Here is a 24593-nt window from a genome sequence, read left to right on the forward strand (position 1 = left end):
TTCCTATAATTTATCTGAAAGAGATGCAGAAGTAACCCTCCTGTCCATATATTCGCTTAAAATATATGAGTTGTGAGGCATGAAATCGTTGTTGCTAATTATTAATATGGATTTCCTATTCTACAATGCGGTGCACGGAATGCATACATAACCTAGTACGTCAATAAACAAATTTGAATTTACTAAAGTGCATTGCCTTCAAAAGTGACTTTTAGCAAATCATAGGACATGTCATATGAAAAATACGTATATGGACTGCAACATCTGTTTTGAAAGTTTGTATGAGATGGAAGCAATTCGGTGGTTCCCAATACTTGCTTAATGTGATTTAAATACAGTATAGTATTGGCGATACTGTACTGAAATCTACCTTCTGGTGTTACACTTGGAAACCCTAACGTTTAATATAAGTTGCTCCGTCTCAGGAATCTGTTATGGTCTTGGAACGCGAGCCACAGACCACGGAGGGAATACAGAATATGTAGAAGTTAGAATAATGACCATTTTCCCAAGATTTGACCTTCTAAATACTAGTTTACTTTAAGAGAACGTGGTCTGCGTTTGCTCATCGCCCCAACACCCCCTTCCTATTTTTATTATTTTCTCTGAGCTATTAACTCATGACAACCTCAGGGGTTTTGGGGCGACAAGCAGCTCAAAAAGATCCAATCGTGTGCACTTTACTTTGGATCCCGCAGCATGTACGTACTCCCATCACTTCTGATCCATCTGATGATTAGAAAATCATAGTACAGTAATTGTAAAATGTACAGCTCTGAACAGATCGCAGCAGCCGACATGCATTCCTCCAAAGCCGAAATCCCACTCAGGCAGTATTGAGATAGGAATCATCGAAACGAAACTTAGGGCCGACCCAGTCTTTGCAAAGACCATGTATGGTCACTAATTCTGGAACATTCATCCTACCCGCGCAAAAGCAAACTAGGACTAGACAGAGGCCATCGATGGGGATGTGCTAACAATCCCTTCGCGAGCTAACCGGCGTGAATTTGAATGACCCTTTTGATCCAGCAATAAGAGAAGCGGAGGCAGAAGGTTGTGCAATTGGGGGGACGTGCGTCCCAGCGACCAAACATTGGCAACTAGGGGGCAGAAGATATGGAAGGGCCATGGGAGAAGATCTCTGCATCGCTTGCCCTGATCTTCCCCTTTGTCTCGTGGCTGTTATTAAATGCGGCAGCCTCACATGTATGAGGAGACTGTCCTCCTAGAATTACGATGCCCTACCCATGTGATCGGCTTCGCCCTGCTAGCGAAACCTGTGTACACTTTCATTTCACTGACCAGCTGATGGCTATTGTCTTTGATGATAGCGATAGTACAAATATATAAATAGAGAGAGAGAGAGAGAGAGAGAGAGATTATTTGATTAAAAGATGCATCTAACTTGTGGTGCCCTTCAGATCAGTTAGATTGTCCAGGGACTTGACGGAGTTTGAAGGATCACGAGGGTATCATAATATTCTTCTGTCCATCTGTTCCTTGAGCAATCGAAGGAAAATATAGAATTGGTCTATATGGTGATTCAAAGATTAGAGAAGAGTGCTACGAGAGTCCTAATCTTTTTGCAATCAAGTCACAAATTTTGACCATTGCGATCAATTTTTAACATTTTTTTTTTTTCAAAAATTGCAATGGGGTTCTTTTTATTATTATTTTTGTGAATAGTATTGAAGTTGTCCGTAATCGGCGCATTGAAAATTGCCCATATGCAACCTCAAATTTGAATTTTCTAATACATGGTTAGGATTTGATTGTAACTTAGAAGGGATGATTTAGGGCTTCATTGTAATGATTAAAAAATTCAAGGCTTGAGCACAATTTTCAGTATATTTTTAACATTCGATTGCACTCTCTATACAGTGTCAATTAGATAGAACTTCCGGTGCAATTTTCTGTGTTGATCTAACTCGAATTCTGCTCGGTATACAAACCTGGTTTATGGCAATTGCAAAATCCTCTACATAATAATCGGAGCAGTGAAGTGCTCAAAGCTAAGAATTTGATGGCATCAGACATTGTGGGACACAATTTAAGCTCCTTTGTTTCACATAAAATATGGCACGTTTGAAAAAAAATAAAATTCCAGAAACTCATTTTTAAGGAAAACAACGATATTTTTTGGTGTTTTGTTGAGATGTGAAAATAAAATCAAATGTGATTTTTCTAAATACACATACTTTGTTCGAACACTAATAATTTGCACATGAGTAACCCCCAAAACCCAGCACAAGCACTTAGGCCAAAACCTCTACTCTTGGGCTACAAGCACAGGCACTGGTCTTGGGTCCACTTAAAGTTGAGCCCGATAACCGAGTGCCTATGCCTAACTCCTTAGCACCCTACCCTTATCTGCAGAGGTTGACCTTTGGGTTGTTAGTGCCCGAGCCTGGTCCATCAAGACTAGGCCTTGACTCGCCTGATCCTCAATGCTTGCTCGAGTCCGTTGATGTTGAGTTGGGCACCTAGTGCTCGGGCTAGGTTTGTTGAGGCGAGGTCCAAGACTCCGATGCCAATGCTAGAGTACCCGCCCCCACACCCAAGTCCATCGAGGCCAAGCCATGGTCCTTGACACACAAGCCCATGTTCATCAAGGCCAAGCTCGTGTCAGGACCTGGTTGAGATAATGCCCTTGGCACTCAAGACCTCAATGCTAGTGCCTTGGGTCCCTGAAGTCCATTGATGTTGGGCCATTTGTCGAGGCTCGAGACCCTAGTATCCGTGCCCAAATCCCTTGAGCCTAAGCCCGGTCAAATGAAGCCAAGGCTTGGGACTCCAATACTACGTGCTCGAGATCCCCCAATGCCCGTATCAAAGTCCATCGATGTTGTGCCATGCATTAGGTTCGAGACCCACGCCTTAATGCCTAAATCCTTGAGCCTAAGCCCCAAACTCATATGTATGTGCCTGGGACGAGTCCCCAACACCTAGGCTTGGGTGTATTTAGATTTTCCTTACCGATGACGAAATTTTTTTCCTATTCATATTCAATTTTTAGCCGAACATCATATATATTATTATTTTTCCTAGAAAATGATTTTCTAGACAACATTTTCTTGGAATGGAGTATTTTACACGAAATAAATAGAATTTTTTGTTAATTCATTTTCTTAAATAATCAAAATGACGAGAAAAATATTTTTCTAGAAAATGTTCTCCACGAAATGAAATAAACGGAGCCTTTATCCAATCCAATAGGAATGATGAATATGTTTCCACTAAATATGGGCCGTCAAAACACAGATAGTGTTCACGTTATTATCAAATTCGTGCGATGTTGGCGGATTCTGTCGAGTGGGTTCAGATTTCCGGTAGTAATTTGTCGTGTCCAGAACGGTCACCTCTCAGATCTTCACCGTGTTGGGCAACAACCCGTGCGAAAAAAAAAAAAACAAGGAGCAACCAAACCAAAGTTAGCATCAGTAATTATGTCAGCTCGGACAACTCTCTCTCTCCCCTCCGAGAAGCCAGTATGAGGGAGAAAGGAAGAGAACCAGAACCAAACCGAAAATCGGACAGGACCCATCTCACATCAATGCGAAGGCAACGTACTCGTCGCACAGCACACCGATTCCGCAAAGACACATGGGGGGTGGGCGATGCGCATTACTCGCGTGTCCATTTCTTACCGACACATCGCGCGATGATGCTGACGTTCCCTTTTGTCTCTCCGCCATAGTACCCCAACGGACAGCGCCGATGCGGCTGCGCCCTACCCACAGGACACCCCCTCCTCCCCTAACTGTGATATCCGGTCCATCGTCCCCTTTAGACGGCTGAAGATCGATGAGGCGCGCAAAGATGGTTTTGAGTAGAAAGCCGAAAGAAGAAGGCGACTCCTGCCCTCGAGGCGTGAGTGGATCGCGAACGGGGGCCCGTTTCAGAATCGGGTTCTGAACTGGGCCGGATCATCGTCGGGTCACTAAGCCCGCGTAGAGCCCGGGTGATCCTGCCGTTGTCGGGCCTAAAGTCGGGCGCTGTTGCGACCGAGGCGGGTTCAGCTCCAGCAATGCCTATCTGGCCTCGTTTGACATTTGGATCTACTGAGGAAGAGAGAGAGAACACGCTGTTGGCCCAACGAGGAAGAGAAAATGCCACTGGAATCTACCCATCCGCCTAACTGGGACTGACGCTTGGAGTCAAGAACACGGAGGTCGCGGATTCAATCCTCGCTCGTGGCAACCGATTGGTAGACGTGAGTGGTTTTGAGATAGGTTTGAGTTCCGCCTAAAACCTAAAACTTACCTATCAAGACCAACTCTCAGTTTATAGGTAACCCTAAAACCGAACCTATTGTTCCAAGCCGGTTTTTAATTCCAAAGTATAGCCGAGAATTGACCAATTCATTTTTTCTTTTCTTTTCACTTTTAGTCAAGCAAAATAGAAGTTATTCCCGCTAGAAACTTGGAATATGACCAGTTCCCATGGGTAGCTCAGTCTGGTTCTTGGTTTTACTTGTAATCTCATCCTTATCAATAAGGATCAAGTTCTAAGGAAGCCAATTCTTGAGTAAAATCCAATAACCTCCTCATATGATGAGCTATTTTTAATCGAATGGAGAAGATGAATTGAATCTAATAGGGAATGGTATGCATACAACATAAAATATCATAAAAGATTCTTAAGCCTATAACAATTTATCTCTCTCTGATTTTTTCTCGCACCATGTTCATTTGAATACATGTTCCGCATGACCCCAATGAATTACTTGTACAATACTAAAATTCCACTGTGAATAATAATAACAATAATAGTAGTAAGAAAATTCTCAAATAAAAGATTTAAATGAAAGTATTTTTTCAAAAGAGGACCCATAATATATCTTATCTCGATAAGGGCTTAGGTTTCTGATTGGCCAAATATTCAGTAGCTAGTAAGCACGTGTATCTCACATGCCATTTGTTAAGCCATCTTTAGGGGAGAAGTATTAAAAAGTCCTAAACTTTTTTTTTTTGTACCAATTTAATTCTAAACATTTTTACTTTGTTTTGATTTAGTCATTTCTGGCCACTTTTGGTCAGATTTTGCTTCTTGGTGCGAGCGGCTAACATGACCTCGATGGGCATTGATATAGATAATTTTTAATAATTTTTAATTTTTTAAATTTTTGAATTTTTTTTTTTTCCCTTTTTCTTCTCTCCTCCTTCCTTTGGCCGTAAGGTCAACCTCCTCGCCGCCACCTCGCCAGTGGCCTGAGCACGAGGCTGCCAAGCCGGCCTCGCCAGCCCAACACGATGCTACCCTCGAGGCCCGGGTAGCGAGCCTTGCCCTCACTGCCTAGCACGAGGTGGCCAGAGGTTGACCTCGATCTCATCGACCGTCGCCTCGACCAATAATCGAGATCGACAACTAGTTGGAGGAAGGAGGAGGAAAAGGAAAAAAGAAAAATTAAATTAAATTTAAAATATTAAAATATTATTAAAAGTTGTCTATATTAAGACCGATCAAGTCACGTTAGTTGGCTAGCATTCATTTGCAAAATTTGATCAAAATTGGCGAAACGACTAAATTTGCAACGTAAAAAAGCTTTAGTGACTAAATCGGCAAAAAAAAAGAATTAAATTGGCATAAATACAAAATGTTTATAACTTTTTAACACTTCTCTCCCATCTTTAGGGTAGATACCAAATCGAAACCTCACAATTCATGCACCTAAATTCGAAATTGCCCAAATTTTCCACGCACAAGAATGTACTTTTGAAAGAGATGCGCTCGTCACGTTTCACTAAGACCCTGCGAGGAAATTGTCGCCAAAATCAAGCCTTAGGACACGCTTTGAGCTACACGACACCGAGAAAGCCAGCTTTGCATTGTGGAAGCCACTCGGGCCATTATCGACGTCCGTCGATGGTCACCACCATGGTTGGAGGGCTCGTCACCGTCACTCGGTTTTCAATCACCCTGAAATCAAGCCCTACGACTTGGTTCTGCGTTGCCACCATCGTCACATCCTCCTGTCCAAGTCAAGCCGTCGTTGCGGATCGCTCGTCAAGCTTGTGAAAATGATGAAGAGTTGGCTGGTTCAAACGAAGACGACGAACCGAAGGGGCTTGAATGAGGAATGCAGAAGACCAATGGACAAAAAGAAGAAAGAAAAATAGATGAAAGAAGAAAAAGGCCCGCGACCAAAATGCCCTTCACCACGACTAGTGAAATGACATGTACGAGGTATGCGTTCGCAAGCTAAAGAGTCAGATATTTATTTTAGACTGAATTTGCCACTTTATATACTTATTTAAAAGAATAACTTTTTATCATTTTTTGAAAAAAATTTCAAATTTCAAACTTTTATTTGGAAGTTTCTTATTTTAATAATAATAGCTGAAATGTGGACGTTCCTTCCGTGTCTACCAAGGGAATAAACTAGAAGTCCGATCACAACGAGCTGGTCTCGGCCCCCATGTGGGACGGTCCAGATTTTTCCACGCCTCGCACCGTTAGAAATACGACCCGCGAATTTAGCAGTTTGCACGTGTTCACATCACAACGTCACTTCTCCCTTTTGCTTTCTCCGTAAGAATGTCGGCAGTGACATTTACACTTTTTATCTCTTTATCTTGTTTATGGGTTACATTTTTTTAATCACGAGTGTCATTTGTACTTTCCGTAAATTTTCAATTCGCTATTGCGACGGCAGCGTTACATTAGTCACTTGTAACAGGAATCAGACAATTAATAATGCGCTTAAAATAATGGATTAATAGAATGAAAAATCCAAAGTCAATAATTTTTGATAAAAATTCCAAATGACTATGCTTATGATAATTTGAAGTTTATCATTAAATACTAAGTCAAATGATACGATTTACGATAAGATATCGGTTTAAAATTTTATTTTTTGTTTGTCGTAAATGTACCGGTTTGTAATTTTTCTTGGCATGAATTTAATTTAATGGAAATTAATAGAGGATAAATATATTATAAATATGATAAATTTATTATAAAATGTACTAATTTATGATTATTTTGTAGTAATAACCCTAAAATAAATGTATTACACAATCATTCGCTCGTGCGAAGGTCTGTGTTTTCAATGTCACTCCAAGAATGATTTCAAACAGTGGCTCCACTCCACTTTGAATCCCTCCGGAGATTGATCTCATTTTGATATTGACTTGCTTTTCCTAAAAGTCTCCTATCACAGCTCCATCAACTTTGTTCCTTTCCTTTCCCCGGTCGTTGTTGGTGAAAGTCGAATCGACTTCACGCGACACGATGAGTTACGCTTGGAAATTTCCGAGGGGTTGTTTGGTGGGAAAGGAAAACGTGTATCAACAAGTCGCTCCTGTGGTACGCGTTAAACGATTAAAAAAGCGATTTAAACAATGGCAGAGATTATTTATATCGAAGAACAATAGTCCGTGTGGCTTGATCGGTAAAAGAACGCACATGAATGCATTATAGACACTCGAGAACACTTCTGAGAGACCCTTTAATAATAGGATCTATACTTAGCGTTAACCAACTAGTGCACATCTCGTTCAATTTTATTGACCAAGTCGTCGTGGCTCGCTGCAAATTTGAATCTTTTTCACCTTTTCCTGAACAGTGAAAAGCCATTGATTGAAAGCAAAAGCGTAAGGCATGAGGGGGCAAAGAATGCCATCATTGTTCCAAAGTGACCACTCATTGGGGCATCAAGGAGACAAGTCATATCACATGTGCATAACAAGTGCAAAACCCCCCTCCTTGTAACTTCGCATGCTGGTACTATTTTGGTGTCTCTCTGGGGTGGGTTGAACTTCAGGGGTAACACTGCAAAAAAAAAAAAAAACTCCAAATCGATATCTTATAATAAATTTATCTTTATATTAATTTTCATTAAATTATATTAATATCGTGATAAATTACCAATCGGTATACCTGTGAGAAACAAAAGGTAAAATTCTAAAATAATACAACGTTAATTATCTCTGTCTTACTCAACTCAATAATTTGACGGTAATACTTAATGAATTTTTTTTTTTTAGTCGGTGGTAACACTTAATGATTACTAACGACAGAATGGAGCAAATTTCTCGTATACCTACTGATTTATTTAGAGTTTTTGGTGATATTAGAGTCTGAACTTAAAATGTGAATAGAACTATAAAGGGACCCTCCAGAATAGAGAAATTAAAGGTGGAGAAGATGGGGGAGGAAAGGGAGGGAGGGAACAGATTGCGCCGTGAAACGAGGGGGAGGGGAGTAAAGGCCGTCCCCGGACTCTCACGTGGGGAGCGGGAGTCAAGAGTCTTGAGGAAATCGCCTGAAGAGATCTCTCCGCCTTCTCCTTCGCCAAGTGTTGCTCATCCCGCGGTGGGCGTCGCACGCCTAACGCGAATCGGGTGCACTTTCTAGATCCCACGCCTTTGACCACCCCACTCCCCCACTTAATCTTTACGCACGTCGCCGAGTTCGTGCGAATCGTTGACTCTTAGGGTTCGGAACATAAAACTATTTCTTAATTTTGATTTAACGCTTAATATCGTCTCTAAATTTTTAATTTATACAATAAAATTCATGATTTTTTACTTAATGCATGACGTGGTTTTCAAATTTTAGATTTGTTCGATGGGGTATTTAACATAGTTTTTAGATCTTATGAAAAGTTGTATGTCCAATATATTGATAAAATTTGAAGGACCACGGTGAATTAATTAGAGATTCGGGAACAACATTGTACATTATACTGGAGTCCAGTGATCATTTTTATATCATTTTTATTTATTTATTTCACAATGTGAAGTGTGCTTTGTCTTTCTCGACCATTTAGCCTAATTTCGCTTTTATATGTTTCAAAGCTTTTGTGCATTCGACTTTTCTAATAAAACCACACATCACGAGAGACTATATGTTCTTCTTGTTCTTGCTACTAGTTCGAGAATTGATTTAGAGTAGACCTATCAAAAGGGTGAGTAGGGGTCCGGTAAAAAATGATTCGACTCGAATTGACTCATTTAACTCAACTGATATTCATGAGGCATTTTGCTAAAACATTGTTATATGTAACTCAATTTATAAAAACTCATACCTAAATTAATGTGAGAAGTAAGCGAGTGTGAGATTGAATAGGAGCAAGAGAGAGTGAGGAGATAATCATAGAGATAAATTAGGTATAAATAAGTTATAAATCAACTTAACGCACATATTAATTTGAGTTTTGCTATTTTAAACTAATTTATGATTCGTAGAGATGAGTTAATAAATGAATTTATAGTTCATATAGGCAAATCTAGTTCAAGTGCATAGGGTTAAAAAGCGACTGCAAGCGCGATAGGCAAGTCTCTTGTGAAATAAAGTTTATGCGAGAGAGCCCGTGGTTATTTACCTCAAAGCAATCGGACTTCACCACGTCTTATTATTTTTTAGAAACTCATTCCATAATTGATGTGATATAGAGAATAAGCGATTATGCAAATACGAAATATGTTAAATATCAGTGGAGATCAAAATACAAAGCGAACCATCCTTTTATTTTCCAATCAAGATGAAATTTGGATTTCGAATTCAAAAATCTTGAGAAAAAGTTGGCGTGTCGCTAAAAATGACCATGAAAATGAAATGTTAGTACATGTACCCATTTTTATTCAGTCAGGCTTTTGGGTAGCGCCATACTAGTTTAAAGTCTTGTATCAAACTTGAGAACCACGGAAAATAAAAAGAAAGAAGTACGTTAGTACGAGGAGCAATTATTATCATCGCCCCGTATGGTATAGACTTTTCATAATTCACCTCTGCATTATTCGCTGCCTCTAATCGCCGCCTTCAAATCTTAATGAATTAGGCAGGTAATCAGACTGTCCCCAGCTAAAAACCTTCCATTTTCAACTCCATTTATTTATTTATTTATATATGTATCTGTATATTTACTTTTCTCCAAAGGAAAAAAAGAAAATTGCAACATAACTACTCACACTTAAAATCCAACATCTTCCCCACATCTCTCTCTCTCTCTCAGTTTTCTCTCTCGCGCTCCTCGAAAGAAGCATGAAACCTTCATGTCCTGTCCAAGACAGAACCCCACAAAAAGGACACCAGACACCAAAATCATGGTGGCGGTAATGGTGGCGGCTCTGCTGCCTCCGCCGCCGCCGCCGCCGCCGCGGCTCCTCCCGCGCTCCCTCCCTTCCTCTTCTTCGCCCTCCTCCTCGCCACCCTCTTCACCCTCTTCATGCTCTTCTCTCCCTCCCCTCTCACGATCAAGCGCGACCTCCAGCAAGACGGTTCCTCCGCCTCCATCAGACCTCAACAGGGTAACGAAGCCCGACGCGGGAAGACGCGAAAAGATGATTTTTTATCCTCGTCCGCGACTGTTCTTGTCCATGCTCATGATGGGTGTCGTTCGTGTGTCCAGATTGTGACTTGTACAGGGGACACTGGGTTCCGGATTTCAGAGCCTCGTCGTACACGAATTCGAGCTGCGCGACGATTCCGGACTCCAAGAACTGCTTCCCGCATGGCAGGAAAGACACGGACTTCCTGAATTGGAGATGGAAGCCCGACGGGTGCGAGCTCCGAGGTTCGACCCCGGGCGTTCCTGGGTATGGTGCGCGGGAAGACCCTCGCCTTCGTCGGCGACTCCGTCGCCAGGAACCACATGGAGTCCCTGCTCTGCCTCTTGTCTCAGGTCAGTCAGTTTCCAATCAAACCGCAGTGTTCGAACGTCATCGACATTACCAAAATCTCTTTTGTCGTCTTCTTCGGGAAAACTTTACTGATTTTTTCGTGGGGTGCGAAGCGAACGAGTGGAAACGCATGTAATTCGCGCTATGCGCCCTGGTCTTGAGGCGCCGCGCGCGGCCGATTCAGGATCCGCCACCGCGCGCCTGTCAAGAACCGTCGAAGACGAAGAGTCCTCCGCCCCGCCAATCGGTGTTGCACCCGGAAAGGGGGGATTTCGGCATTGAATTCTCTCCATGCACGACCTTTGCGTGAACCTTCGATTCCATTCCTCCTCTTTTAATTAATGAATATAATTAGTAAAGATAAGAGAGAGAGAGAAAAAGAGCGATTGCCTGGGATTTATCGTCTGACGACAAAAAGCTGGCATTTTTATCGCTTTTGGAAGGAGAATCGGTTTCATCCCGACCCATAAATAAAAGATTTTTTTACCTTATCTCGTGTTTAAATTTGGCGACGAGATTCGTAATCAGGGAATTTACCGACCGTGCATGTCGCTGTCGTTTACTTAGATCGTTTCGTATGTTGAGAATGGTTTCCCTTGTATCCGGCAATCGACCTATGCGCATTAAGTTCCGCCGAGGGGGGGATAGAAAGTTCATAAAGATTTCGTTACCGAGATTAGCAAGATTAAAGTAAAAGTTAGATGCCAAACCGGCGGTCCAAAAAATTGTCAAAAGAGATGGGAAGAAAAAAAATAAAATTTTCGAGTGATAGGAAGGCGTCATTGTCATCCTAGAGAAAGCATGACACTAATAAAGAATGTCTACCGACGTACCAAGAATAGGAAAATTCCCAACCCATCTTCCACCGAAATGCATGAGCTGTGCACCTAAAGACTTCGATGAATCGATTGATTGAGCGATGATCTAGGGGTGGATTGAATAACCAGAATGTGATATTTCTGTCAAAGTTCGGATTATGTTACTGATTTTGATGAGAGGGACAAGGGATTCTTGGGCCTTGACTCGTTCTTTTCGGGCCCTTGTTGTACGAGGATGGCGAGTCCGACGGATTGTATTATTGTATGTATGGTGCCAATTCGCGGTTGGCCTACCTTTTCCTTTTGTACCTGAGCTGCACATGGCTGGTCAACGGCTATTTGCTGCTGCTGCTGCTGCTCGTGATCGTCATGCCGGGTCCCCATCGTCTTCTTCAATTTGCCCCTCGGGGCGAGGAGATTCGACGAGAGAGATACGAGCGGAATAATCTGATGACCCTCGATTCGTAGGCAGGATCATCTGATCTCTAAGGGTGATCAGTGTCGATGAGAAGAAGCGCCTGAATCGCTTGTTGACTTTTCTGCTGAAGACGTGTAGTTATCGAACAGGAACCAGGAAGACATCATCGTCTTTTGTCTGCTTGGATTGGGAACTTCTTTGTGTATCTCCATTTCTTGCATTTTTCTGAATGTCATTAGAACAGTTTCGAATCTTGTCATATCTTTTGACAGATGCTAGATAGAAACGTTAAGAGGCCGGAGATCATTCGAACTTTTTGTGCAGGAGGAAACGCCAGTCGACGTCTTCAAGGACTCGGAGGACCGGTTCCGGACGTGGTATTTCCGCAGGCACGAGTTCACGCTCAAGATCCTGTGGTCCAAGTTCCTCGTGATGGCCAAGGAGGAGGTGATCAACGGCTCGTCGACGGGGACATTCTCCCTGAACCTCAACGAGGTGGACGGCGAGTGGGCACGGGAGGTCTCCACCGTGGACATCGCTGTGGTCTCCTCGGCGCACTGGTTCTTCCGGAAGCTCTACCTCTATGAGCAGAAGAGCCTGGTGGGCTGCGTCTACTGCAACGAGCCGAACGTCACTTCCTACGGGCCTGAGCATGCGGTACGCATGTCATTCCGCGCCGCGCTCGACCACATCAACGGGTGCAGTCGGAGGACGACGACGTTGCTGAGGACGTTCTCGCCGGCGCACTTCGAGAACGGGACGTGGGACACAGGTGGGGCGTGCGCCCGGACGGGGCCCTACGAGGAGGGCGAGATCGACCTGGGGGGATCCGAGTGGGGGTTCAGGAAGGTGCAGATGGAGGAGATGGAGGGCAAAGGTGGTGGGGAGGGAGAGAGGAAGAGGTTCGGGGCGGTGGACGTGACACGGGCGATGCTGATGCGGCCGGACGGGCACCCGGGGGGAGCACTGGGGAACAAGTGGATGAGAGGGTACAACGACTGCGTGCACTGGTGCTTGCCTGGCCCGATTGATGTTTGGAATGACTTCCTGATGGCTGCTTTGAGGCTTGAAGGGGATGAATTCTTGATTTTACTTGAGGAAATATGATATATTTATATATATATAGAGAGAGAGAGAGAGAGAGAGAGCCAAATTGAAAGAGAAATAATACTTGTTCATGGTTTTTCTTTTTTCTTTTCTTGCATTGGTGATGTAGTTAGATATGTACTCCATTCTTTGCATGGGCTTTGTGGCCCCAGTAATTAGTAATAAGCTTGTATAGTTAAAGAACAAAATATATATGTTTTTCTTCTTCTTGTTGTCCATGGTCTTGTCAAGAGGAAAAGCTTGTTGTGGGCCTTGATTTGTTGGTGGCTTAAGAGGTGATCAACTGATAGGGATGTTTGATAATCAATCAGAACGGTTTCGTTAATAAGCGTCGACACTTGATAGGGACATTTGACAAGCAATCGGAAGGGTTTCCTTTATGAGTGTTGACGCTTTATTGCGAAATATTTGATTTTTAAAGTATCGATTATACATGTCGCAAAGATAGTTTTTTTGTTCGATTACTTAGCAAGTGCTTTGAAGGCGTTTTTGGCATCATTCTTGGTAGGGGTGCAAAGGGTGTAGACTGTAGTTTGGAGGCAATACTTGGGAGAGAACAAAAGGAGTTGATCTTTGTTTGTTGATGTCCTAATGGTAATTTGGGAAATTCATGTTCATTTCAAGCACCAAAGTTCCAATCTAGACCTAAATAGCATCATCTCCTGTATCTCCCACCTCTTTGCACCCGAGGAAATGCGTCATACATGATCGGTTCTTAGGCAGAGATGTATGCATAAAAGGCATCAAATTGAATTGAGAGCGTGCTAAAGAAGTGCCAAGAGAATTTAGCCGATATGATAACATGCCAATTCATATCAATTTGAAGTTAGCCATGTTGTAATGATTAATTTCAAGCCTTAAATATTGGAGCCGAGCCGAGCCGAGACGAGGACCAAAACATGCAGGGCCGACTGAATTAATTTGAGTTCTAATCGTGATGCTTGGAATGCAATTGAACCACATCGCTCGGGCCCGAAGAGTCGGCCCAACCATTCGGCCCAAATATGAGGCCCAAACCTTCGGCCCATGTTAGCTCAAGCCCCTTCCGTGCGTCGTCCTTACCTTGGAACCGCCTCTTCTTTCTCCATCTCCGAGAAAACAGCGTCGTCGACATCGCCAATCGCTAGCGATTCGCCGAGATTGCTCCGACCGTAATAAACCCTTAAACCCCATTTCGTCGCCGTCTCCGACGCCATACCTCGCCGCCGGGCCCCGCCGTCGCCGGAAAAATGGTCGACAACAGCGGAAACGCGGCCGCCCGTCCAAGCACCCGCCCAACGAATCCGCGGGAGGCCGCCGACCACCAGCACCCCAACGCCGCCGCCGCCACCGCTTTAAACGACGGCGCCTCGGCGCCCGCGGCGGACAAGACGATGAGCGCCGACCTCCTCGTCCCGCCGCGGCCGGGGCGGCCCCGGGGAAGCCGAGCGCCGGTCGCCGGAGCGCCGGAGCTCGGCTTCGCCGAGCAGAACGGCGACTGCTCCTTGGCCGTCGCGGTCGGCGGCGCCGCGACGATAGGGACTTGAGCTCGACGGGAGGAGCCGTCGCCCATGCCGATGCCGAAGTGGGAGAACGTCGCGAGGGTGGTCCCCGCGATGGACGCGGTGGTGAAGGTGTTTTGCGTGCACACGGAGCCGAATTTCTCGCTCCCGTGGCAGCGTAAGAGGCAGTACAGCAGCAGCAGCAGCGGATTCATTATTGGAGGGAGGAGAGTGCTGACCAATGCGCATTCCGTGGAGCACCACACTCAGGTGAAGGTGAAGAAGCGTGGCTCTGACACGAAGTATCTGGCTACTGTGCTCGCTATCGGGACCGGAGTGTGATATCGGTAAGCGACATAGGATTGTCCAATGAGGTTTGAGCTGATTGAGTGTTTTATATGTAAGGTAGTGTAGCGCTTTTGAATTCGTTAATGGCATGTGATGGAGAGGGTTTTTATGTGGCCATGCTCGCGTGCCTGTAGTCTTTATCTCGTTTGCCAATGTAGTTGGCATGATTTTACTAAGACCGGAGGAACTGGCAATTGAGAGATGATAGAGTGAGTGGTTCTTGCTGATATCATCTGTGAATCTTTGATTTCTAATGGGAACAGTGTGCAAATGTGTCTAGGTTTAGATGCTTTGTAACACCCAAAGGGAAAGGTCGGTAATTTATCATCACCATCCTTTTAGCAACGTGAGAATATGGTTGGTGTTTTTGTTTTATCTGATCACCAGAAAATATTGCTTTGCAATTTGACTGTCCTTTAGTAAAGGTGATTACTTGTTAGAAATTAGTAAAGCTATTTCCTTTTCATATCATTGAGTTAAAAGGCCCTCTGTATCTTTGCTATTGTTTCAGCATTGCTCACAGTCAACAGTGATGAGTTCTGGGAAGGGGTTGCGCCTGTGGAGTTCGGAGAACTACCTGCACTCCAAGATGCTGTCACTGTGGTGGGTTATCCTACTGGTGGAGATACAATATCCGTGACGAGTGGTGTTGTGTCACGTATGGAGATGCTTTCCTATGCCCATGGATCAACTGAACTCCTGGGAGTGCAGGTTATTCAATCAGTCATGACTGTTTTCTTACTTGCTTGCAATGGCTGGGATTCTCATGTTTGTGTGGGGATTCTCCTGCAGATAGATGCAGCTATAAATTCAGGAAATTCTGGTGGCCCTGCATTTAATGACAAAGGAAAATGTGTGGGTATTGCATTTTCAGTCGCTTAAACATGAAGATGCAGAGAATATCGGTTATATTATCCCAACACCAGTCATGCACTTCATTCATGATTATGAGAAGAATGGGTTGTACAGGTGCTTCTGTTTTCTATCTTGAATGTACTTTACTTCTAAACTGGTCGTGCCATTAGCTGTATTTTTGTAAATGATTGTGAAAGAAATTTGTTCATTTAGCCTTTTAACATCTTTTTCTGGTTTTCTCTAGGGATAAAAACATTTTTCCAGCTTACTTTACTGTTTTTCCTTGGAGTTAAAATGCACAGATGCAATTGATGCTAAAGGCCCTCAAATAATTTTGTCTTGATGTCTTATTTCATATCAGGTTCCCCATTCTTGGAGTTGAGTGGCAGAAGATGGAAAATCCTGACCTACATGGCTAAGTGGGAATGAAACTGGACAAGAAAGGTGTCCGAATTAGGAGAATCGAACCTACAGCTCCAGAATCACATGTCCTTAAGCCATCTGATGTTATTCTTAGCTTTGATGATTAATATTGCTAATGCGGGACAGGTAGATACACCCCATCCTCTCACTCTCTTACTTTAGCAATGCTGCTTCTGTTTCTCTGTCGGCATTTGTAGAGCAGATTGGAATGCTGATTGTTGTTGTCATTGTTCGCGTATTCTAAACCTTGAGAAACCAAAGGACTTCCAATGCCATCTCATGTGATATCTAGGGCATGTGCCTAGCAGGATGTCAGCAGGGGTTCCTCTGGTAATTTGAGCATTCCTGCTTTGGATTTTCATTTACCTATAGCAGGTACCTGGTACTTAGTACCTGAGGGCATTGTAAACCTCTCCTATTCTGATTTCTTCCAGAATTGAACTACCTGATTCTGTCAGTGACACTGCAAATGAAGAACTAAATTTACAATCACAAGATGCACAGGCTTGCATGCATGTCTTTATGCAATTCAACAAGAAGATGGCCTTAATTGTGGTAGTCGATTGCTCTAATTACTCTCTGCATGCCAGCTTGGTTTAAGATTTAAAGATGTCTTTACCATTTATTTTTGTGCTCTTGCATTGATGTGCATCTTTATTCCTTTTTATGAATGTATTGACATCTCTTTTGGATCCTCCTCAGTTCCATTCAGGCATGGAGAGCATAGGTTTTGGCTATTTGGTTTCCCAAAATACACTGGAGATAAAGCTCATGTGCAAGTTCTCAGAAATTCGAAGATTCTTGAATTTGACATAAAACTTGCTACTCACAAAACGGCTCATCCCTGCACATATTAGTGGGAAATCACCTTCTTATTACATAATCGCTGGATTTGTTTTACTGCCGTATCTGTTCCGTATCTCCGTTCAGAGGTGAATATTTTGCTCTCTCTCTCTCTCTCTCTCCTCCCCCAAAAAAAAGATGCACTGTGCATCACGTGCCCCTGTGTGCAATGCATTTCTGGCTGACAGGCTCTGTGTGGGTCTGTGTATGATTGATAGTTTCAGTGGCAGTTCCTCTTTATCTATCTGATTTAGTGATTTTGGTATTTTGGTTCTGCAGCATTTGGAGAATTTATGATTTCTTTTTAATCTGATTGTTGTTGCATTTGCTTGTTTGCCTGGTCTTGCACGTATTGTGTTCTTTGTTGATTTGTTTGTCAATGGCAGTAGATAATTTAGTTGATTAGTTCTCTACTGTTCGCTGGTGTTGGTTTGCAAAGCACTCTTTTTTAACATAAAACTGACTACCACAGATGCACATAATGGTGAGATAACCGGGACATCCTTTTGAACAAACTGTTATAATAGGAAGCCCTTATATCTTGTTCAATTGGCATAGTAGAAAGCAATTCCATCAATTCTCAAATCAGGAAACATTCTGTATGGCCATAATTTGAGGACTTGGCCCTTGGGTTCAACTACCAATTCTCTATCGAATGAGGAAATGCCGAGCCTAATTTCTTTAAGAAATAGATAGATCATCCTACCAGTGGGGGCATAGGTGGTTCTCAACTAGAAAAGATTATGAAAATATATTGTGGAGTCCCAACCATACTTTCTGGTATACTGAACCCTCTCAGCTAGTAGAGATTGGCAGTCTAGACTCATCAATGAAAATGCCATTAAGATCCAGAGCCTATCCCCTACTCTTGGCCTCTGGTTTCCCACAGTACACCTGAATGAATCTTTATTTAATACTAGTTTTCGGGATACTAATGTTGCATAGTTGTTCTGTGATAGTGATTTTCTGATTTCATGGATGATGTTCAAGACTAATCCATGAGGTTCTAAATGCCTGTCAGAATAAGTTCTTGGGTAGCCATTTTGTTGCTCACTTGGGGCGAATCTTTTGCTATAGGGTTCTGTCAATCAATATGGGGCTTCAGTACTGGCTGCCTCCCCAGCATAAAGTTTTTAGATATATGATGTTGTTAATTCTTAGGTTTGGGATAATGGACTATCTGATCAGGCTTCGCTGTTAGGGTTTCCTACCTTAACGCGTGTATTTCTTTGCATGCCACGTGATGCCTTTCCTTAATGGAGATGTGATGGTTGAATTTGAACACTGAGCACAACAGGGAGCATGCCCAGCTACCTAGATATACATTATTGTGGAGTTTGCAAATTAGTAGCGACAAAAAGTTTATGGTGCTCATCTGCTTAAGTTGAAGAGTCCACGGTTGGTTGAGTGGATGAGGGCTAACTTTAATTGCTGATGTTTTGTTTTATTAATTGCTCCAGTATGGGAAGGACTATGAATTTGATGCTCCAGTCAAACTGTTGGACAAACTTCTTCATTCAATGGCAGGATCCGTGAATGAACAGCTTGTTGTTGTATCTCAGGTTCTTTTCCCCTCTAGCCTTACTCTGATAACTTGCCATATTGAGTAACTTGTTGGTAAAATACCGATGATGCACTTGCTTTCATTCACTATTCCACATCATCTTTTATTGTGATAGGTCCTTGTTGCAGACATAAATATTGGATACGAAGACATTGTCAATACCCAGGTTGCAGATGGTTTTATTACAAATTGGTTGGACATATGGTTATTGGTGCTTTCAAATGTCTCACGGTGACTTACGAGTTGTTTTTGTGGATTTAGGTCCTTGCTTTCAATGGCGAGCCGTAAAGAATCTGAAGAGTTTGGCCAACATGGTGGAGAACTGTGAGGATGAATATTTACGTTTTGACCTGGAATATCAGCAGGTACAATTCTCTTTCTCACCTTGACTCTCCCGTGTCTTTAAGAAATTTCGACTAATCTTCTTCTTGGTCCTCTCTTGACAGGTAGTAGTGCTAAGGACCAAACTGCCAAGGTGGCGACCGGATATACTAACAACCCATTGCATACCTTCTGCCATGTCCAATGACCTCAAAGCCTAGTCCATGAAGATATGGTGCATGAAGTTTCTGTCATGGATATTACTGTGAGTCTGTGATTTAGCCAATGAAGCTCTCCTTTTATATGTTGGACAATTAAGTAGGGGCACTGAAATCGACTTGCACTAGAGTAGTAAGCTAAACAGACTAAAACTTCAGAGGTTTTCTCTGAGCCCTGCGCAGCCGATGCGCTCCCTTATTTCTGTACTCAATTTTTCGTCGATTGGAAGGGAGCGAACATGAAACGGAAAGGTTTTTGCCAATGCTTGTTTTCGTTGGTCTAGTAGACCAGGAATTTGACTTGAAACAGATACATGTAATGTTATTACCGGAACAGATACTACAGAGCAAAGCATTTTCAAGTGAGGTGAACCATTGCGTTCACAAACTTTCAACGCTGGTCGAATTTTACCATATCAAACATCATCGCTCTGTAGTCTTTGCTTTGGTTTTGCTCATTCGACTGAAACAGCTACAATCTTGTTGGTCTCGTCGACGGACTTGGCAGCATGATTTGTGGGGGTCGAGGCAAGCAACTGAACAAGTTTATGACTGGGCAGGATCTCCTGCAGGAAACGAAAAACAAACCCTCTCTGGTTTGGAAGCTCTGCTTTTGTGGAAAGCCAACGCCTCTCTTGACGTAGGACGGATGTAGGGTTCCATACGCAGAGAGAGTGAAGTTTGGATTTTTTCATGAAGATTAAGCGATTTATTTTTGAAGAATTGCATCCTCCACATTTACAGCTTCGCCAAAGGTGAAACGAGGACAGGTAAATCTAAACTTGGTTGCGCTGATGCCTTTATTTTAGTTCCATTCGATCTTTGAATTATCTCGGTGAGGAAAGGTCTTGTCGGCTGTGGGTTCCCCTTCAAGAAAGATAGCTGCAATGATTCAAATCGAAAGCAACCTTTCCACATAAATCCAGACGTATACATTCCGAAATGGATTCCGCGACAGAGACTTATGAGGATCCGTCGCTCCATTTTTGTCCACATCACATGCCAATTTTGTACTCAGATTTGAGACCTTTGATCTACGTCTCTCAGCGGTCCTCCGTTTCGTTTCACTTCACATGCCAATTTTATACTTGGATTGAGACCTTTCATCTACATTTCTCAGTTTAAATGTTGCCACCATCGCTTTCGACTAAAAAGCTATGATACATATACATTCCTTTTCCTACATATACTTATACCTGAGTAATCCTTGCCACAAGTTTCTAGGCAGTGTCTGTTGCTTCATTCTATCCGCAGAAGTTTGATCTACACTTCATCCACCTTATGATTTTGCAGTAGAGGGACCTTCTCACAGGGTATTGAGACCGGCCGGTTCTCTCCAGCCTCCTCAATATTCTGCTCTTTTGCCTTTCCCCACATCACAGTATAGAACCCAAATGATATAATTGTCACCCCAATGAGACTGCAAAGTCGTGGCACATGGAAACAAGCGTTAAAGCGCAAGTTAGAAAATAAATCGAACTTTACCAAAAGAGGTCGTATCTAAAACTGACAGTAAAGAGCCCAATCACTCATCACAGTGATAATGCATATAAAGAGCAGAATGATCGAAACATCTCGGTATCATCTTTTATACTAAAAAAAGTGAGAAGGCAACGGTTTTTACTGTGTTGCAGCATTTCTTTATCTGTTTGAATTCTATTAGAGGGGTGCACATTAGATTCTTCTGCTGCACGGCACTTACGTGTAGATCCTGATGTTAAATTTGACATAAAATTTTCTTTAAGCATTTCTCAATATCTTACCTGCCAAGGTGAAGAGTGTCACCGAGAAAGAAGACGCCCATGGCGACCGCAATGGCTATTGACAACGGCTTGAAAAGTGCAGCATAGAAAGGACCTTTTAAGCGGATTGCCCAAGCATGCACAGAGTTGTTTAAGCCTGATCCGAAAACTCCCTAAATTGAAAGCAAGGGTTTAAACACCTTCTTGATAAAATAAAGTAGTATCTACTCAGGTTTTAACCACTTACCGAGCATATTACGGATACCAGTCCTATGTCCCTTTACTCTCCAGGCATTCAGATCACGTTCTGTAATTAAAAATAACAGTCGCAGCTACGAAGCTCACAATTAGGTTATAGAGGAAAACTACAGTCAGTTCATCTGGATACTCCTTCATTATCTGCGCCTGTAAGAATACATGTATTGAGCCCTTAGTGTGTTGATTCTAATTATAGACTGAAAGAAAGGCAGGGTTGTATTGTATACCTGAACAATGTACCACAAGGTAACTAGAACATATTCAGCTGTGAGAAGAGACCTCCAATGATCCAGCCCATGTTCGTTGAGTGCAGATTCTGATGAAGTGAGGGAGAAGGTTTTGTACCGATAATAATTGAGGACCAATGTATAGAGTGACGACAAATGCACCAGATATCGATACTATGGTTCCAATGATCTTAGCCTGACTGCTTCTTCTCTTCAATGATATATATTCCATCCTTTTGGCAGGGGAAAAAGGCAAAATAAATCAGGTTTAGGTTAGCATAAATAATAAAATAAATCAGGTTTAAGCAGCATAAATATTAACTCTATATTTATACTGTTACTTCTGCGCTTAGATACTGTAAAGCTGAGTACTTTATGGTTGACACAAAAGCATTATGAAACTCCACGCTCTTATTTTATTTATTTTTTGGTAAGGACTCCACGCTCTTATTCCTTTCTGAAAAATGCTAGAATTATTAAGGCCGGTCTACTACGTTGGTATACTAGGTAGATTGCAATCAGGCCTTTAAACAAGTGGGTCACATATAATATCCAAAGACGTCTTTCACTTGAAATGCCAATTTGCAGAATTGGTCACACTACACCCTAGCATTGTTTATTCCTTCTTGGCCATTGTTGCAGGATATTTCAGAGACATCGAGGTGTAAATTTTTTCAAACTGAGCCGGGCCAAGCCTGAGAAAATATTAGTAAAAGGCAAGCACAAGCTCATGGCTGAGGTGAGACCACCATTGGCCCAAAAAGGAATGAGGCTCCAAAAGCACCGAAAGCAACTTATTACATAAACAGAAAAAAGCAAGGGATAAAAAGAAAGTTGAACTTTTTCAAAGCAGAAAGAACTTAAGATCCTTTGCTTTGCATCGGAGAATATAGTAGTGGATGATTTTTTTGATGGAGCCTTCTGAAATTTTTTTAGTTCATCTGGGGAAGGGCATACCAGTAAATTTCACAAGAGGGAATAAGAACCTGAAAAGGATGGCAAGTATGAAAGTGAAAGCTGGGGTGAGGTTGCTGATAGCTGAAGCAAGCGTTGGAGAGCTGAATTGATCCCTGTGTATCCCAGATCTGTGATGAACTCCTGTATCCACCCAAAAAAACAAAAAGAAAATCAGAGATGACAGAGAAGCAATCAGCCTGATCAAAATTTCCAAGAGCTAAAAACCCATTTCTTGGTTTCATCTGTCCTCTGAGAAATTTGCACAAAAAATCTCATACTTCCTCAGAAAACCGATCTTTAATTGAATTGAACATGAATGAGCGGAGTAAACTGTTGTACCCAACGAGCCCAAGAAGAACAATTTTGGCAAGTATGGGCCTGCTGAGAGGGGGAAGCGTTCTTGATCTGCAAAAACCATTAACGAGAAATGGTCAGCTAACAGCTGGACAGAAATCTTCTCTTTTTCCTTTGAGAGAGAGAGAGAGAGAGAGAGAGTACTTGCGGGAGATGACAGCAGGGAAGAAGAACAAGAGCAGCAATAGCATAGGCGTAGACAATAAAGACATGGTTTCATCCCTCTCAAGGTGGCTGCTTTGTAGAGCGTGTTCAACGCCACGTTCATGCACTCCATGGACACCATGGCTGAGAATGGAAGCACATCCCTGTAACAGTACCTCCCTCCCATCTCTCTCTATCTCTCTCTCTCTCTCAATCAGTCAGTCAGCTCTCCCACAGAGCTACTAAAACAAACAGCCTAAATTTGTTGCTCAAACTCCAATCTCCTTTTCCTGAGACCCCAAGGCATCATCTGGAAGTGCTTATAAGGTGGACAGGCAATTGGTGGTGAGTGGATTCTTGAACAATAATTGGCCTTTCTCAAGTTTTATGTTGAGTGTCAATAGAGACTCTTTCTTATTTTATAGCAATAGCATCCAATTGTGTCATGATGGGTCCCTTGGGCATTTGCATCTTCATTTTCACTTTCGTTTTTTTGCTTTGCCTATTCTTGTTACTGAGGAGAGGAAGATAAGATCAGCTGGTCAAGGAAAGCAAGAAAAGAAAAGAGAAATTGGGAGATTAAGTACTAGTCTGAAAAGCATCTTCATTTCATCAAAGACTGTATGATGTCGCTTTCATTCCAAAATCGAAAACGTCACGGCATCCTATTAGATCTCTCTGAGAGCTTTTGGCGTGTGTCCTACTCACTCATCCCTTTTTTACTTGCATAGTAGATGATATAAATGAATGAAAATTTCACAAAATTAAAGATAATACTACCCTCCAAAATCGGCCACATATTAAGATCTCGACCCGCGTCTTATTTAATTTATGAAAAAAAAGTATTATCAAGCTGTGTGGCAATGTTTATTAGGATTTGTAAACAGCGCATTCGAGTTGTGAAAAATGCATGCTATTTCAAAATAGATCTTGACTTGAGCTCATTAGGCCATAACTTCTCCGTCACTTGGTTGGGTTGACCTGGCACGGTTGGGTACTGGCTTGAAAAGAATAATTTTTTAACAAGAAAGAAAAAAGAAGAAGAGAAGGCGTGCAACAGCAAGCTGCATGACAACCAAAATGTGCGTTTGGTCGTTATAGCTGACAAAATCCGGTGCTTACGATGCTGATGATGTGGGAGTGGTCCCATTTTGATAATAATTGAGCTTCCTTTGTATTTATTTAGACAGGTTCATCTCATGTTTTCTCAGCCGAAAAAAAAGGGAACTCGAGAACCATGAAAAATAAATAAATTGCATGTCGGTTTCACGCATAATAAATAAATTAGACTATGAAATTAACAGGAGTTTTAAAGAAGCGAAATGGTAAAGGTAGAAGTGACTTCAGATGTTCTGAAGAGCACCCAAGGCAGACCAGAAACAGAAAAGAATCGAAGGACAAGAAGATGCAAATGCTAGCACAGTATTGGGAAGAAGTGGCACTGAAGTACAGCCCAACCAAATTTGGTTAGCAACTTCATAAAGTACTTTTCCTTTGTCATTTTGGGAATTGAATGAACTAATCTCGTACGTTACTAAAAGATATATTAAAGCAATTTTTTAAGTATTTTTAATTGTTATTTAGAAAAACTCAAATTTTCAATATTTTAGTTTTTAATGTTCTCTTGAATTTTCGGAAATTTTTTGAATTTTTATTATTTTGGAATTTTTTAATTTTTTGATTTTGAAATTTTTTTATTATTTTATTATTTTTATTTTTTAAAAATTTTGATTTTCTTTTCTGTTTTGTCCTGTAACTGCACTCCCCTTTGCGATTCCTCCTTCCCTGAAACCCACTTCTTCTCTCTTTTTGTTTTTGTTTTTCCTTGTTTTTATTCTTTCTCTCCTCCGTTCTGGCCTTTTCTGAACTTTATCTGTCCTTTTCCCC

General features: G+C 42.2%; 1 protein-coding gene and 2 pseudogenes across 1 annotated transcript; 2 read left to right on the top strand and 1 right to left on the bottom strand.

Annotated features, from left to right (window-relative positions):
- The first annotated feature begins 9987 nt into the window (after positions 1-9987).
- LOC120294990 (protein ALTERED XYLOGLUCAN 4-like) lies at positions 9988-13187 on the top strand. The gene is given in 4 exon segments (XM_039316199.1): positions 9988-10256; positions 10358-10517; positions 10519-10630; positions 12189-13187. Coding segments are annotated over 4 exon segments (1137 nt in total). The 5' UTR covers positions 9988-10174; the 3' UTR covers positions 12972-13187.
- Positions 13188-14510: 1323 nt separating this feature from the next.
- Positions 14511-19423, top strand: LOC120294993 (annotated as a pseudogene).
- A 713-nt stretch (positions 19424-20136) lies between these two features.
- On the bottom strand, positions 20137-22848 carry LOC120294870 (annotated as a pseudogene).
- Between the last annotated feature and the right edge of the window lie 1745 nt (positions 22849-24593).

This window comes from Eucalyptus grandis, chromosome 6, assembly GCF_016545825.1.
Source record: "Eucalyptus grandis isolate ANBG69807.140 chromosome 6, ASM1654582v1, whole genome shotgun sequence".
NCBI classification, from domain to species: domain Eukaryota; kingdom Viridiplantae; phylum Streptophyta; class Magnoliopsida; order Myrtales; family Myrtaceae; genus Eucalyptus; species Eucalyptus grandis.